Genomic DNA, 18,034 nt, shown 5'->3' with positions numbered 1-18,034 from the left:
AAAAACTCAAAATAGGAATTGATGTTGAACCCTGATCGTTATAGCACTAGGTAATATTCATTGCAGGATTTATGAGGGAGAAAAAGCTCATTTCATTAAGAGATTCATTTCCTATGAATTTTTCCTTTTTATGTTTAAACAATTATCAAATTATTTATAGATTATCAAATCTATAAGTTATTTTGATCAATTTTGTACTAGTCATTTTATTGATGACTAATCCAGAAGTTACCATAAAACACTTAGAGCTTTAAGGCTACAGTGAAAACAGATTTAATATATACACGTGTGTGTGTGTGTGTGTGTGTGTGTGTGAGAGAGAGAGAGAGAGAGAGAAATACGATAAGGTAATAAAGATTAAAAGCACAAAAATGTATTAGGATACAGTTATATGGGGAAATAAAATGTAAATAAAAGGGAAAGGAACAGTGCAAAATTTCCACCTGTTCAAGAAGAGTCAGTCCATGAGTCTTTAAATGGACAATGCTGGGTTTCAAAATCTCTCTGGTATTTAGGTTCCACTGGATAGATTTTAAAAAGTAGTATAATTTGTATTTTAAAATGTCAATTTTTACAGTATGCTGGAAATTACATCCTTAAACATATGGTGAAGATTTTGATGTCAACTTAAAATGTTCCAGAGGGTACATAGTTTTTTTCAAAATGGTATCAGTGGAAGTACTAGCAAAATATTTGCAGGTCACTGATCTTCTAGGTCCCCGTTCTGCTGACTGCTGGTGTGCTTGCACTTCTGACCTTGGAGCTTATTAAGTGACGCAGCTTCAGACTCCTCCTCATGAATCTTGAGAGGAGACCTGCAGTGTGGCGCCTGGCCAGTGTCTTCTTGAGTCTTCTAATATGTGCTCCCTCCACTGTCTGCTGCATCCATCAGAGCTTTTGAAGTGAGTAGCCACCAGCATCAGGGCATCATCCCACCAGTGCAAGCGCTGGAGGGTGTGTCTGTGTGTTGGGGGAAGACGAGGTTACTGGCAGGTGGGTGCTGAGACCCACATTAATACACAGCTTTGCTTTCTCAGGGCTGGGAAGTACCAGTCCGAGCAGCCTTAGCAGTCACTTCGTTGAATGGATCCTGTTGCAGCTGGTTCCCAAGGGCTGCGTATGTCAAGCTTCAGGGAGAACGGGGCCACTGGCACTAGGTGAGGGTTGGAGTAGAAATTCTCTTCTCTTTCCTGTCATATACCACTTGTGCTACAGTACCAGGGCCTCACACTCCTATTAGGCTCTAAAGCCAGCGGATTTTGAATCAGGGACTTCTCTTTAAACAGTGATGTGACCTTGGGTAAGTTGCCAAATCTCTGAAAGCCTCAGTTAGCTTGACCTCTAAAATGAGCATAATAGCTGCCCCTCACGGTTGTTGTGATGGTGAAATGAGGTAAGCATGCAAAAAGCACATAGTAAGCATGTGATCAGTAATTTTTATTATTATTGATATTATCAGGGTGAGATGGAGTGGGTGGATTGGGTGGTAGGTAGAGAGGCTTCCCTGGGGAGATAAAGCCTAAACTGCCCTGTGAATAGCGAGTAGGAGAGGAAAGTCAGGCTGAGGGGGGGTGAGAAAGGAAAAGTCATTCCAAGCAGAGGGAGCAGTTTATGCTGAGACTGTTAAAGGCTAAAGAAAACTTGCTCCAGGAAATTCAGGTAGTTCAGTAGGCTGGGTGTAGGTTAAGAGGGATCAGAAAATTTATTTGTTCTGAGCAAGGGCTTATTTTATCTAGTTGTTGAAGAATGAGATAGAATAATTTCTGAAGATTCCTGCCTCACTCTGCCATAAGTACATGTTTTTAAATCTAATGAGGCTCTCCCCCCTAGAGTCTTTCAATGACTTCTCATTTGTAAGAATTTTAAATTTATAAGGTAATATTTTAAAACTTTATCATCTTATACTTGACCCATATAATCTTCTGCCACATTAGACTACTTTTAATTCCCCAAATGCACTGTCCGTCATACCTTTGTGCCTGTACACGTGCTATGGCCGCTATGGCCTTTGCCCTGGAATTTGTATTTTCATTTCATCCTGTGGCTAATTCCTCCTCATCCTTCAAGATTTAACATATTGGATAATGTACAAGAATCAATAGTGTTCCTAAACTAACAATCCTTTTATACAGTAAGGTTAAGTAAAATATGCAAGATTAATAATCTTTACTAAGGGATCTGAAAGAAAATGTGAATAAATGGAGAAACATATTGTGGTGAAAGTTGGAAAGAGTGAATACAATAAAATGTTAATTCTCCCCAAATTTAGTGCATTTAACATAATCCTAGTCAAAGTTATTATCTATTTATCTATACAAATATTTTATAAAATATTTTTAATTGACCAGTTGATTCTCATGTTCATCTGAAACAATAAACATTCTAAGATAGCTTTGGAAATTGTGAAGAAAAAAAGAAAAAAGGATGGAGATTTGCCCTGCCAGATATTAACCAATTGAAAGTGTATAAAGCCAATTGAAAGTGTCTAGCCCTTTGTTAGCTAGGGGATGGACACATGATTTAAAGCTAAGCCACTTTAGTGTGTATTAATAAAATTATGTTTCTGAGCATTATTTCCCTGTTACTACATGACTCAAAACTCTGGATAGATATTCATCCAGTTTGGAGGGTAAGATTAGGATGGACTGACATAAGGTTTACAACCGTGGCGTTCATAGATTTCCTTTTAGGGTCCAGTGTAATGCGTTGGTTCCCAAAGTGTGGTCCTGGGGATCAGCGCATCAGTATCACCCGAGAACTTGCTAGAAATGCAAATTCTCAGGCTCTACCTCAGACCTACAGAAAGCCCCGGGTGGGGCCTAGCAGTCTCTTACAGGCACTTGATGCACGCTAAAGTTTGTGAAGCATGTTTTTAAAGAGATTGTCATCCTCCGGTATAGCTGAAACACTGGGCTTCTGTGATGCACCATCATAGTAAGAGGCAGTGAAAAGAGAAAGCAATTTCACATGTTAGCCTCAACTGAAATTCACATGGCACACGTCCAGAGTCGCAGGTGTTACATTTCAATCCAGCCATTCCTCACATAGGCCACACCAGGGTGAGTAGCAGCTGGAATTTACTTAATTGACCGTGGTTAATGAGGCTCCCAAATAACTCAGCTAGAAAGGTCAGCTCGTAAATAAATATTTCCTGCTGTATCATTTGTCAGTTGATGTGAGCTTGTGATTGTCAACAGATCTAACTGTTGGACCAAGTAAAAAATTAGGAGGGTAAATCTGTTGGAGAGGTGGGGGCAGGGAAAGCCTGCACCATCAATCCATGAGTGATTTTTTTTTTTTTCCATGAGTGATTTTTAAACCATCCTTGGTTTTGTATCATCTGAGCCACTGATTGCCTCATTAACTCTGTTACTGTAGTGTTCACTGTTGTTAGCTTTCCATACTTTTATCTTCATCAGAGGAAAACTTGAACACTCATTCCTTTAAACACCCTTTAATGATAGTACTTTTCCCTTCAGTATTAATAGACTCAGGTTTTAAACTTTGTCTCTAAGAAAAACGCTCCCTTGCGCAAAAAGAGTGATAGACTAAAATCTATTTTGATGGATTTTGAGGTATGTTAAAGACAGGCCATGTTTTTTTGGCAAGATAATCTGCAGGGAGGGACTAGACTGAGGCAAGTGAGGCATTCCTCTTTAGTGCAGAGCCCCTAAAACTTGGTAACCAAGGTAAATACTATTTTAATGACCAAAACTGATACAAAAGAAAAAAACCCACGATGAACAAAATATCAAAGTTTTAAATATAGACAGGAACATAACAGTACTGGGTTGAGCAATATGGGAGCCTGAGGCAAAAGAAAAAGTCTGTAATACTACTCCTGGCTCTGAAAATCACAGGTAAGTAAAGTGTAAAACTAGGACCACATTCCCTCACTTAGTAATATAAGATTGTATTGCTGTGTATAATATTAATATCCCTCTGTTTTTCTTTTTCTCTCTAGGGATATACTAACATCTCCATCATGTTGGCAATATGCTGTGCTTCTTAACCGATTCAATTATCCTTTTGAACTGGAAAAGGATTTACATTTGAAGGGCTATCACTCACTCTTTCAAGGATCTTTACCCTACTCTCCTAAATCAATGAAATGTTACCTTAGCAGAACTCCACACAGAATGCCTTCAGAAAGACACCGAATTGGAAACCTAAAAAAATACTATCTCCTGAATGCTGCCTCTCTTCTCCCAGTACTGGCTCTGGAATTGAGGGATGGGGAAAAGGTTCTGGATCTGTGTGCTGGCCCTGGAGGCAAATCGATAGCTCTGCTACAGTGTGCTTATCCAGGTAATGTACTTTTCTTTTCATAACTGACAACTTTTAAATATCCACATGTTACAAATTACTTTTAAAGTATGCGGGGAGAAATGTAAGATTGAGTTTGCAGACTTTGAAAGCCTAAAATCCAGGGTAGTGTGGAAAAGAATGGAAATATTAGCTGAGGAAATAGTGTAAATAACATTTTTTTTCCAGCTACTTAATTGGCAGGTAATTGGGAACAAAACTACAACATTTTGTGAACACAAATCTATCAGATAATGTCATTAGCTGATAAGCTAAAGACAAAGATTTTTAAAATTTTGTTACTTTTACATTTGAGAGTCTTCTATTGATATCCTTGTCATACTTCTTTTTTTTTTTTTTAATAAATTTATTTATTTATTTATTTTTGGCTGTGTTGGGTCTTCGTTTCTGTGCGAGGGCTTTCTCTAGTTGCGGCGAGCGGGGGCCACTCTTCATCGTGGTGCGCGGGCCTCTCACTGTCACGGCCTCTCCTCTTGCGGAGCACAGGCTCCGGACACACAGGCTCAGTAGTTGTGGCTCACGGGCCTATTTGCACCGCGGCATGTAGGATCTTCCCAGACCAGGGCTCGAACCCGTGTCCCCTGCATTGGCAGGCAGATTCTCAACCACTGCGCCACCAGGGAAGCCCCTCCTTGTCATACTTCTGTGCAACAAAAACATATACATTTAAAACGATACACATTTAAAATCAATTTTTGTATCATTGGACCATAAGGTTCTAAGAGAGTTCTGTCCAATAGAAATATAACATGAAGTACATATATAATTGAACATTTTTGAGCAATCTCATTAAAAATAGAAACTAGTGAAATTAATTTTAATAATACCTTGTAACCCAATTAAGTCCACAATATTATTTGAACATGTAATCAAAATAAAAATTATTAATGAGATATTTTGCATTCTCATTTTCTTACAAAGTCTTCGAAATTGGTGTGCATTTTACACTTATAGCACATTTCAGTTTGGACTAGCCACGTTTTAAGTGCTCCTAGCCTCATGTGGCAAGTGGATGTAGTATTGGACAGTGCAATTCTAAAGATTTTAAAAGTTCTTCTGAAATGACTTATCATTACTATTATTAGTAGTACAAAAATGATGAAATGTATGTAATATACATTTTTATATATATATTTGTTAAAAGTAATGCATTCATTATATTTTTTTAATGAGACGATGGGACGTTTAAACTATTACTTTAGGTTTCCCTGAATGAAAATTACTTATGGTTAGATAAGACAGGGCTCAGCATCAATTCTGTCTGGTTTTTGTTTGATGGTTTTGTTTTTATAAGTGCAAATGCTGTTCACATAGATAAAAAGATGGTGGGAATTGTGTTATAGTAATCTCACTAGTTCTTTAAAACTGAATTATAACCCTAAATCACATAGATCTCTTTCACCAAGCATTATTTTAATCATTTACTATGTGAGCACTCTTTAGGTCTGTTTTTGATTTTGAAGAAGGCAAAGGATTAGAAACCATCTCAATTTAAAAAGGCTGTGTTGCCTAATTAGGAGACTCATTCACTTTCTCAGCCAGAGCACCAGTGTGTTGAACTGCCTTTGTTTGGAGGGCTATGGAGGTTTCTATGCCTTGGAACAACTTGAAATAAGATACTGGACAGGTGGGAAGCTTGCTCCTCATTTGTAAAGTTGGTGAAGGGCCGTTATCCTAGGAGAAGCCCTGTCCAGAGGTGTTCTCCTTTTTTAAGAAGTTGATGATCTGAAAATTAATTCTTTTGAAACTATCTAAGCCTGCTTATCCCTTAAAAAGTTGTTATGTATCCCCAGGGCATGCATATGTTAGTTTGAGGACTGCTACTTTATATCTTCCTTTGATAGCATTCCTGTTGAAATAGATTACAAACAGTTTTCTGAGAACTGTGAATACAGTTGTACCAGGCATTGGTACAAATATATCAGTTAACTGTATATTTAGGTAAAACCATACTGTGTGTTTTCAAATTGTTAAAACTCTATTATTGAAGCTTGCTGTATTGTTTTGTAAGAAATCACAACGAAAGAGATTATTTCGTAAGGTTATTTTATTATTTTTATAATTTGAGCTGAAAGTGAAATTTTATGGAATCGTGTTATAAGGAGTATTTGTTATTACTTTCACTGTGTGTTCTTTGACAGTACTCTTGTTTGTTGCATCAATTTTGAATATAGAATTTTTAGTATTGTGAAAGATGGAAGAGAAATGCCAAATTTGGGTACCATTTTGAAAAGAAGACATTTTAATCCTAGATTATACTCATTAGTAGGCTATAAATGTTTTACATGTTTATGGTAAGGAAATTCCAGATTAGGAATCCAAAGGCAAACAGATATATTCTAGGAGTTTGAAGTGCAGAAGAATCGTCCTGTTCTCACATCAAGGGCAATGAATTACAGGCAGTGTTCCAAGTGAAGTAGCTTTTCATCTAAGAAGGGCTAATGATAATGGTTTACTAAGAAGTACAGATGTCTTCATGCTGATGCTCAAAGCCCAAATTAGGTTAGCTACAGTGCTTGAATTTGGAATGCAGAAGCCATCTAAAAAAAGCTTTTATAAGCAAAGTTTAAAATGGTGGCTGCACTAAGTGTGCATTTATCCACTGAATTTCCTTAGATCAGTACTGGCCTTTATTCTGGGCCAGAAGGCTCACAGCTTTGAATGATTAAAAAGCTCGTAGTTTAGGATGATTAAAAAAATTAGTCTACTTCTCTCTGGTCCAGCTGCTCCCACCTGTTAGCACAGTGAGGGATTGTCCACTGTTTTTTGTTGTTCTGCTTTTGTCAGCGTCGCCTTCATAATGTCCTGGTGTTGATAGAAAAAGAGAAAACAATTCTGATTCTAAGTAGGAAAGCATTAACATATTAAGAATGACCCAGCTTGATGGAGTGGCTTCATCAACTTTCTTGCTGAGGGCTGGCATGAAATTCTCTTTGCTGTCAGTAATACTCTTTTTACATCTAGTTGGCCTTTGGTGGTAGAGAAGATTAGAAAGACTCCTTTCTTTACTGAAATTGCTTTTGCCCTCCTTCCTGCTCCCTCATCTCCTAGAACTCCCTGCATTAGGTGCACCTTCTTTTTGGAAATAATACTAGCAATGACCATTTTGGAACATGTAGTAAAAAAAAATAAAGCATAAAGCCTAGACTCCAAAATGCTATTCCTGAAAAACCACAATGACTTCTTCAAGAATTTTTTAAATTCACCCCTTTTTCTACTTAGCTGAAAAAAAAAAGATTTGGTTTATCTTTGACAATTTAAGCATGAAATTCTGTCTTAATGTAGTGAGTCTTAGTATATATATGAATCTTGGATTGTGATGCCTTACATTATATATTTTAAAAAGTTTAACCAATCTAAGCCTATTTCAAATAAAATCTGTGTCTAGACCAAACAATAATATAGTATAAAGTTATATTTAATCTGAGAGTTATTTTAAAATGCTGAATTGAGAATCTTGACTAAAGCTACAATTTAATGAAAAGCTTCCCTGATTTTCAGGTTTAGCAATTTGAATATTCTTTATTATAATGTCATGTTTCACATCAAGTCAGCCACATTTAGTGAGCACATACAATGTGCGAGGCATTGGATGGTAGGTGTAGAGCTCTGAAGGATATAGAGATAACTAAGACTTCTGTTTCCTGTGGTATGACAAACTATGTATTTTAGCCAACTCTCCTGCTGAAAATAACTTAAAAATATGGGATATAACATTAAAGAAAAACAAAATCTTTTAAAATGCCTCAATGATCTGCAAATACTCAGTGGCCAAAAATTAAGAGATTGGGAACCTAGGAGGTAAATCGAGCATTGAAGTTGGCTTTTCACTTGAGAGCATTTGCTTCCCCCGAAAACTTGCACGTTGATTTCTAGTGCTTCATGAACATGTGGGAATAAAAAAGAAGCCAGAGCCTGCTCAAATAGAGCATCTACTAGGAGACTAACTTACGTAAAGGTGAGACTCCAAAATGCTATTCCCTCCAATAAGGAAAACTAGGAAGAAATTGTCCTTTCCAAGGGACTGAAAGGAAAGCCTGTCTTCAACTTTGGTGGTGGGGGAGGAGTGGACATACCCTCTGAAATTTTGTAACCACAGCTAAGCCAGTATAGACCATTACAGTGAAGTTGCAGAACGTTGGAAATAAAAAACCATCTTAATAACAGCCAGAGAGGACCAACTTTTTACCTTCAAAGGACAACAGTTAGACTGAGGATTGACCTCTGAGCATAATAACGGAAGCCAGCTTTCGGAAGAATGATGTTTTCAATGTGCTAAGAAAAGATGACTGTCAATTCAGAAATATGTTCACCAAAATATCCTTGAAGAGCAAAAGTGAAGTGGACATTTTGTTAGACCAAGAGAGAGCAAGAGTATAAGGTTGTCACCAACAATTCTAGAGGAAGAGGGAAAGCCATACTAGATGGAAGATAGACGATGCAAAAAGAAATGAAGAACAAAGAAGGTGGGAAATATATGGGGAAAATCTAACAGTCGTTGACTATGGAAGACAATGATAATAACATTTTATGCACTTAAAAAATGTAAGCCCAAATAAATCCCAAATACACAATGTCAATAGCATCTTATTTAGGAGGAAGTGTTATAAGATTCTTATATCTTTTAGGAAAAATGGTGGCGATTGCCTTAATTTAGATTTTTCTTCTACATATGCATGTTAAAATCTTTAGGGTTACCGCTAGAAGAATAGAAGTAGAATGTAAAATATCTAAATCAGAAAAAGAGGGAAATGGAATGAAATTAAGATGTGATTCTTTCCTTTGAGGCTCCTTAGTATTGTTAGACAGGGTGGAGACAAGGTATGACTTTGGGGGTTGTCATGACCCTGGTTTACACACCATCACAGATATGTTTGGCTTCACCTCTCCTACTACCCGTCACCTTAAGGCTTGAGCCGCTTGAATTGTTTCCACACTGGAGAAACCCTAGCAAAGGCTCAGGCCATCCGGCAGTTTTCTGCTGCTGTTGCTACTACTGCCACAGATTGGGGATGCCTTTGGATGGGTGCCAACTGACAAGTAGAGGTCACCACACCTGAGTGCTTGCTGCACCTGGGCTAGGGACTCTCTGGCTTCCTTAGTACTTGCCTGGAGGGGCCAGATAACACAAACCTGAAGTGTGTGGGAGTTATGAACTCTTGGAATGGACTTTAACCAATGAGAGACTGGATACAGGAAGAAGCCAGTAGATTATTTGTTCTTCGTCTCTAGTTCACTAAACGCCAGTTTCTGACAAGGGTCAGTAATTTCAGACTATGGACATATCCTGAGAGACTGAGCGAAGCTGTAGCTAGCTTTATTACAAACCCTCTTATATTTGTGCTCCCTCCGTGCATGATTTACTTCCTTTTTTCTCTCACTCTTGTGTCCCTGGGACTGTACCCCTTCTATAATGTAAACTTTCGTCTTAGACTGTTTTCTAGCGATTTCAGGCTAAGACAGAGCTTTCAGACACCTATTCGTAAGCTACATTAGTGAATCCTCCAAAAAACCACCCAAAAAAACCAGTGTAAACTAAATAAAAAAGAATGTACTACCTGTACAAATGCAGCTTTACAGTGATTTTCTACTCCTTTCCCCACTAACAAAATTGATGCCATCTCTTGAGCTCCTTCCATATAGAAATTTGGAGCCCTGGTAGTGGCAAAGGTAAGCAATGCACATGGACTCTCCTATGACATAAAATATGTTAAGTACTATAGGAGAGGTACATAGTATGTTTGAGAAATAGACGAGTCAGTCAAGTTTGGTGGAGCACAGAATATTTTGGTGAAATAATTGAGGTAGTGGTTAAAATTGAACAATTCTCTTGAGGTCTCACTATTACAGACATTTAATTAAAGCTAGGTGTTTGAACTTTATTTAGTGGATGATGGGAAGCCATTACAAGTTTAACAGTGGAGTGACAACCAGAAAAACAACAACGTGTGTGTGTGTGTGTGTATACACACACACACACACACGTATACACAGATATTTTTGAGCAAAGAGTTTACAGAAAGTTTTCCTACTCTGCATTAGAATTTCACCTTCAGTTAGTTCTCTTGATTTGTTTCCCTGGTAACCTGACAGAAATTGTCACTTTGTTTCTAGGCTTTTGATAAAAATGACCCTGACTGGTAAAATGAATGTGCACTGGGAGAAAGAGTAAATAAACCCTAAAGACCTGATGGGGATGCCATGCTTTGGGCCTGAGTGCCGTGACTCTTGTAATTGGGCATGTCCCTTGTGGAGACCCTGGAAGCTGTGCCTGTGGAGTTGTTAGAAGAAGTATAGGCTCCTGTGAGACATGAGGCTTTTAAACCAGGACAGCTCCTGCACCTGCCCAACATGAGGCGCATCTTCTTGCACCTGAATTACCACCTGTGTGGACCGCCACAAGGCCTTCCAAGGGAAAGCAATGTCTCACCTGCCCTCTTGGCAAAGGACGTAGTTTCTGTCCTGTGTAGGATGATGCCAAATGTGGCCTGTGTGAATGTTTAGTTGAATTAGACCTGAAAATCTAATGGTTGAAAATACCACCTTAAATAAGATTAAAAAACCTAGAAATTATAAAAGTGATATGATTGACTATTAAAAAAAATTGTGAAACTTATGTACTTAAAAAGATACTACAAATAAATTCAGAGGACAATTTAGGAACCATTTGCAAATCAGATGGCAGATAAAAGGTTAATATTCAAAATATGAAAATACATCTTACCCGTTAGTAAGAAAAATATAAATAGTGCAATGAAAAAAAAAAGGTCAAATGATAAGAGTAGGCAGTTGACAGAAAAGCAAAACCAAATGATGAATAGACAAATGAAAAGAATTGTGTTAGACAGCAAGGATTATACTACAGCATAACAAGCCATATCAGAGTAATAATAAAACTTACTTCTGTGAGAGTTTGGTGGTGGGACAGGGTAGTATTTACTAAAACTAAAAATTCCCCTACCCAAACCTATATATTCCTCTGGTAATATCCCGTTAATAATAAAAGCACATTATGAAAGTACACTTTTATAAAGACGCTTATTGAATGTTATTATTAGTGACAATAGTGTGAATGCCCAACAATTAGCAATGGTTGAATAAAGGAGGACACATTTTTTTCTATGTACTATTTAGCAGCCTTTAAAAATGATTTATATATCTACTGATTGACTTGGTGGTATTGCCTTTGAAATATTGGCATATATGGAGAGTAATGGGACAGAGAAGTGTGTAAATATAATCCTGGGTATGTAGACAATTATATAAGCATATGTATATGGGGTAGTTGGGCAGTTGGTGGAGGGGGTAGATGAAGAGTAAGGTGAAAAAAAGATACTACAAAAATATATAATTCCATTTATATAAGTTTTATATGTGCATATAGGCATAAAGAAATATGGTATGATTATTAAAATGTTAGATGGTGCTAATCTGAAGACAATGGGGTTTAGGTAATTTTTGATGTTCTTTCTTTATATTTTTATGCATTTAAAAATATGCTTATCTTTAAATATATATTATATGAAATTTTTGTCACTACATAATAAATATATATAAATATTTATAAATATATATTCAAATAAAGGAAGAACAAAACAACTATTTTGTTAGGGAGAGAACCATTTGCTAAATGCCTTCTATTACTGAGAAGCAGCATGGCATGGTGCTTAAAAATAAGTAGGGCTCTGGAACCAAGTGTCTTGGTTTCCTGCTCTGTGAACCTGGGCAAATTACTTAACCTCTCTTGGCCTCAGTTTCCTTATCAGTAAAACAGAAACCATAATAAAATTATCTCATAGGTTTGTGAGGATTAAATGTGTTACTACATGTAAAGTCTTAGAACAATGCTTAGCCTTTAATAGGGACTCAAGAATTGTTAGTAATTATTATAAACATTTGTTGTTACTACTTTTGCAGTCCTATGCTAGATATGTTACTAAAATATCACAACTACTTTTTTTATTCCAGTTTCATTGAGATGTAATTGACATACAGTACTGTATAAGTTTAGGGTGTAGCATTTAATCTTAACAACGACTTTGTAAGGTAGAGATGGTAAAATTTCTCCTGTGTGCTCTTAGGGCTTCTGGCTGTGACCAACATAAGACAAAGTAACAGGAGTCAAGCATACAGATTTTTTTCTCTTGGCCTTGACTCTGTTTCTGGTGATAAGAATGTTTCTTTCCTCCTGGTATAGGGAGGGTATCTTTCACGTGGGAGTACACCTCCTGCTTTCAGGAAGAAAAAGAAAGGTCAAAATGCCCTTCTGTGCATCAGCTGTTATTCAAGTGCCTTTAACTCAAAATAATCAATATGTCAAAGCAGCATATTTTGAAGTGGTGTGTTCTGAACCCCTTCACTAAGGACAGTCCCCATTTTCCAGATAAGGAAACTGAGACTCTTGAGGAGAGCTAAGTTCGTTCCCCAAAGTCTCACAGCTCATAATTTGAGCCCATGTCTTTCTTATCATAAAGCCAATTACACTTTACATGCTTTTTTCCACATACCACATTTCGTTTATTTAAAATGCAAGTGTTCTGTCCTAGAAGGAACTTTATATATCATTTACTCTTACGAATATATCATTTACTCTTAAGAGCTTTAGGAGAGAACTGTGTCTGAGGTGTTGGTTGTATAGCATATGTTTAGGAATCCATAATTCTCTAAAGGTTTTCATCTTCAAAATGAAATTTGAATGAGTAAATGGTGAGAGCTTCTGAGAGGCTCTGTAGGCATGACTATGGTAAATGTTTTATGAAGTGTTTGTGAGTGTATTTCTGTTTTTAAACATAAGAGAATCATAATGTTTACCTCTGAGCCCTATTTCTGCGTAATTATGATGAACCAATTTCTTTCTGAAATTTATTTGATCAAAAGTGGAAATTTAACAATTCCGTTGTGTTCGTTTTAAAACTTTTTAATCCTTTACATTTAGGTTATCTTCATTGTAATGAACACGATGGTCTGAGATTGAGGTGGCTGAGGCAGACGTTAGAATCTTTCATCCCACAGCCTTTGGTAAATGTAATTAAAGTGTCTGAATTGGATGGCAGAGAAATGGGAGATGCCCAGCCTGAAACGTTTGACAAGGTACTTTTATTACATTGTGACAGACTGATAGACTCCCAGTGATACCACTGTTATGTTGCTTTGTTGTTGTTGTTTTCCATCTGCTTCCAGACATAGCCTCATACAATTACTCAGTACCCTGGGGAATTTTGATAAAGTGAACATGGAAGCAGTTTTCATTTGATGGTCAGAATGTTCAAAGGAAGCGGAAACATTGAGATTGGGGATTATAGAATGCTTTTTACTTCCAGGTACCTCAAAGATACTCAGGAAGAGATCAGATATTATTTGGGTCAGTACTCAAACATGTGCACAGTATTGCTTTAATTCGGTAACATTTCATATCAGAGTATGACAGTTGAAGGAAAAGAAAGCATTTCAGTAAACTGAAGTTGAATTATTAGTTCTTAAAAATAAATGCTGAGAATTCAGAAGTATAGTAACATCTGTTTAAAATGAGTAACTTTTGTAAAAGTTTCTGCTGTTATCAAAATATGAAATACTGGTAGATATTAGTAGACTGTTAGTCCTCTCATTGCCCCTCCCCCCTAAAAAACCCAAACACTGAAAGTGCACAGGAAATTTTTCTGTCAAGTATTAGTGAAGAAATGTCATAAAGAACTTACCAAGGTGTATTTTTGGTTTTAAAATAAATTTATTTATTTATTTGCTACTTTTTGTCATGATTTACTTAGCTTCCCTATATACTTTGTGTCTGAGGATATATTTTCAGTTCATAATTGCATTACGTGTCCTTTTTTTTCTGTAGGTGTTAGTTGATGCTCCGTGTTCAAATGATCGAAGTTGGTTGTTCTCTTCTGATTCTCAGAATGCAGCCTGTAGGATAAGCCAAAGGAGGAATTTGCCTCTTCTACAGATAGAACTCTTAAGGTGAGGGCTATTAATATAAAAGCTCACTTTGGTTTCTAATATAATTTAAGTAGGCATGACAAAACATGACACAGGGCAGCTCCCAAATGGAGGGTTTCCTGTGTAGGTGTCAATAATTAATCCTCCAAAGTCTGCACCCAGAAAATTCTCAACCTCTTCCCTTTCAGCTCTTGTATTATAATGTCACCTCTGCCCCCTCCATCCCCCCAGCCCCTCAATGAAATCTAGTGTTGCTGTGCATTGTCTTTTAAAGGACACAAATGATTTTACTATGGTTTAAAGCTGTTTGCTTATCAGGACCATCCTGAGCGTAGGATTCATCACTGTATTCTTTCACCAGAGTATGAGCAGCCCCCGTAAGAGTAGCTTTGGACCAGGACACATTTTTTTTAGTAATGAACACATTGTTCTCGGTGATTAGGAAGTTATAGTTTGTTGTTAGCACTTATCTCTCCTCTAAGAATTTTCCAGAAGGGCATGACCACCGAAAGATACTTGGTTTCTTCAGAACAGAGCCATTTTGGGACATCCTGTCCTGGTTTCAAAAGAAATTTATACTTATACCCTAGTCCCAAGTAATTCCTACTGTTTAATGTGGAACAAAAATTCTTTGGACTATTTAAAATATAGTTAAGTGATAACTTATCACTCATTACTTCTTACATGTGGAATGATCTTACATGTGGAATGAGAATGAGTGACAGTTTATATGCACTGCTGACAACATGCTTTACTTCCAACTTCTGATTGACTCACAACAGTGAACATATGCCATTACCAAAGTATTACAACCAGTACTAATACATGGTCTTGTTTTTGTACCAGATTATGTCTCAGCTCATTCTGGTGATTCCAGGTAGCGCCAACCAGCGGGTTCTTAAACATTTTTCATCTGGCAGTTAGACTATTCATTTGTATTCTTCCAAGGTCAGCCTTTCATTTACTGTAACACTGAGATAGTTTGAGAATTCTATGCCACCTTTCCCTTCTACCTCTTGGGGTGTCGCATTGATCCAGCTCTAAGTCTTTTTTCTCACCTAAACTTTCTTGATCTGGCTCTTTAGTTAATTATTCCTGTTACTTCGGGCTTTGCCACTGTGATGCCTTAACACGAACAGACACTAAATCTTATGGTGGCTTATTAGCATTGTGACCTCTGATTTTTTTTTAAGCTGTAAGCAACCAGGCTTCCTGAGGATATCATTTTTCTTCCCTCTCATGAAAACTATATATATAGAGAGAAATACGTTAAAAAAAAAAAAAAAAACTGCTGTTATTGTGTAAACATTGTTCTGAAACTGGCTCCTTTTTGTTCTTAATTTTTCTTGAAGTCTTTTCCTTGTAAACCTACTTTGTTCTCTTCACTCTCCACAGTAAAGCCAAATCTGATCTGAAATGTAAATCTGATCATGTCGTTCTCCTGTTTGAAGTCTGCAGTGGTTCCCCGTTACTGTTACGACTTCAAATTCCTTAGTATGATATTCACATCTTCTTTGAATATGGTTCCTTATTCTGAGGCCAGTGCATTTCCTGTTTCTTATGCTTAAGAGTTCTTCTTCTAACTCATTCTCCCCGTTCTCTTGGCTATCTCTACTGGTTCTTTGGGAATCAGCTCTGAGATCTCCTTATTGAAGCCGTACCTAACTCCCTAGGACTGGGATTGGTATTCCCCTCATGTCCTTACCTTCATTTAAAAATATATTGTTTGCCAGCTCCTCCGCTGGACATCTACCTAGTACTTGTCTCTTTCTTCAACAAGACTGTAAACCCCATGGGAGAAGGGATTGTCTTATTGTTTTTATTCCCAATATGCAATTTGGTGTCTGGCATGTAGAAGGGGGTTCAGTAAATAATTGTTTAAAAACATTAAATTACAAGGGCTGAATATTTAGAATTTACACATGTAATTAAATTTATAGCAAAGTTAATCTGACAAAAATAATGACATAATCATTATTGTACTGCATGGTAATTAGGCATAAATGTAAAGCAATTCACATAGTTTATTTTGATTAGTATTGCATTTACATAACCAAAGCATGGTTTTAGTTTCAGTTTAATTTTTTCCTCCATTTAATACATATCCCTTAACATCGTATAGCATTTTGATCATCATCACAAAAATCATGCATCTGAGTAAACCTCACATCCGCACCGTCTTGTGCCCTAACAAGTGAGGCTCTTCTTTAGGGTCCACCCCTCTCTCCCATCATCTTACTCCCCAAAAGAAATGGCTTTAGCATCACATCACTTTAGTAGCATATTAACAGGGTGCAAAAGTGACATCTCAATCACAATGGGTGTAGGTTTTCATGTAATTATATGTGATTGGGAAAAGACCATCACACCAGCCCCCTCCCATTCTTTTCCTTGAGCAGCTACTCTGCATTCCCTGCCTCTGATGCCTGGTCTGTGTGAGAGGTTTAGGAGCCACTTGAGGCAGCTGAAACTCTGAGCCCCTTGGCTGTGTGATTATGATGGTAAAGGGGAAAGAGTGTGTGATACACAAGCTATAGTCACTGATAATGGTTCTAATTCCCTAACGTCTACAAATTTGGGGGTTGAAAAGGTAAAGGAAAAAAATGATAATGCCAGCCACAATCTCTCTTTTATCTCCTGCCCCTGACTCCAAAAAATGAAAAAAAAAAAAAAAAGACTATAGGGACTATAGTAATTTTCTCATCAGGGATAGCTCTTTTACTATGTCACATACAAAGAAATTTATCTTATTTTCTTCCAAATCTTCCTCATATAGTTATTGCCTTGTCATCCTTTAATAAAAGGCAATCCTTTTATTCCACAGTAAGAAATAGAAGGTTTTAAATGCAAGCATATGCAAGAGAATAAATACATTGATGTGTATGAGTTTTAGTCAAAAGTATAAAGGATTGATAGCAGATCCTTATTTGCATTTGCAAAGAACAATTAGAAAGCAAGCAAGCGAATATTGCCTAGCTTGATATTATAGACAGAAGATGGCACTCAGAAGGGAGAAAAGAAGTGAGAAGGATAGTTGAGTGGCAAATAAGGAAAGTTTTTTGTTTGTACTATTTTGTCGAAAACTGAATTTGTATGTTTCTGCGTGTCTGCTGACAGATATGGTGCTCAAAGATATTTTATAGCTTCCATGGTTATTATTCATTCACTTTACCAGAAATCATTCATATTTACATTAAATAAGCAACCTGAATAGTATTCAGAATTCTAGCTTCTGAAAAACCAATATTCTATTACCAAATATTCTACAGCCAAACATTAATCTTATACATGTTTTTATGAATGTGATACATCAGTGAAAATCAGCACTTTAATAGAAGTTTCTTGGCGTTAAACTTTTTAAAAGGAGTAATGTAGATATGTAATAGTTTTTTAGAGATTCTTTAAAAAAGTTAATGCATGTATATAATTATATATAATCGTGAAAATAGTAATCTGATTTTATTTTGCCATGAAAAGCTTATTGGAAGGCACAATGATGACAAGAAATCCCAAACCATATGAGTTCATTGTACACTTATTGGGAACTCTTCAGTTTATCCATACAGAGATGGAAAAATTAGAATCTTCTATTAAATTTATACAACATGAACATATTAGCTATATACAACTCTCACATGCTTCAGAAGATGAGAAGGTGGGACAAGGATGTAAGGAATAATTGAGTAAGCCAGTTCTATTAATGAAGTGCCATTTGAAAGTATACCTTTATTATCTTTTCTCAAAATAATTTCTGAGACCAGTCATTTCT

At 36.7% G+C, this 18,034-nt stretch overlaps 1 protein-coding gene across 2 annotated transcripts in view; it reads left to right on the top strand.

Moving 5' to 3' along the window:
- Positions 1-18,034, top strand: part of NSUN3 (NOP2/Sun RNA methyltransferase 3) — a 30,570-nt gene that overhangs the window by 6,612 nt on the left and 5,924 nt on the right. For both annotated transcript variants that reach the window (XM_082460532.1, XM_082460531.1), the window contains 3 exons: positions 3,965-4,308; positions 13,262-13,416; positions 14,165-14,286. In XM_082460532.1, coding sequence (XP_082316658.1) covers positions 3,965-4,308; positions 13,262-13,416; positions 14,165-14,286 — 621 coding nt within the window. The remainder of the gene's footprint in view (positions 1-3,964; positions 4,309-13,261; positions 13,417-14,164; positions 14,287-18,034) is intronic.

Source organism: Balaenoptera physalus, assembly GCF_965194825.1.
Source record: "Balaenoptera physalus genome assembly, chromosome: 4".
NCBI lineage: Eukaryota > Metazoa > Chordata > Mammalia > Artiodactyla > Balaenopteridae > Balaenoptera > Balaenoptera physalus.
The sequence above is the reverse complement of the archived record's forward strand: the minus strand, read 5'-3'. Positions and strand labels throughout refer to the sequence as shown.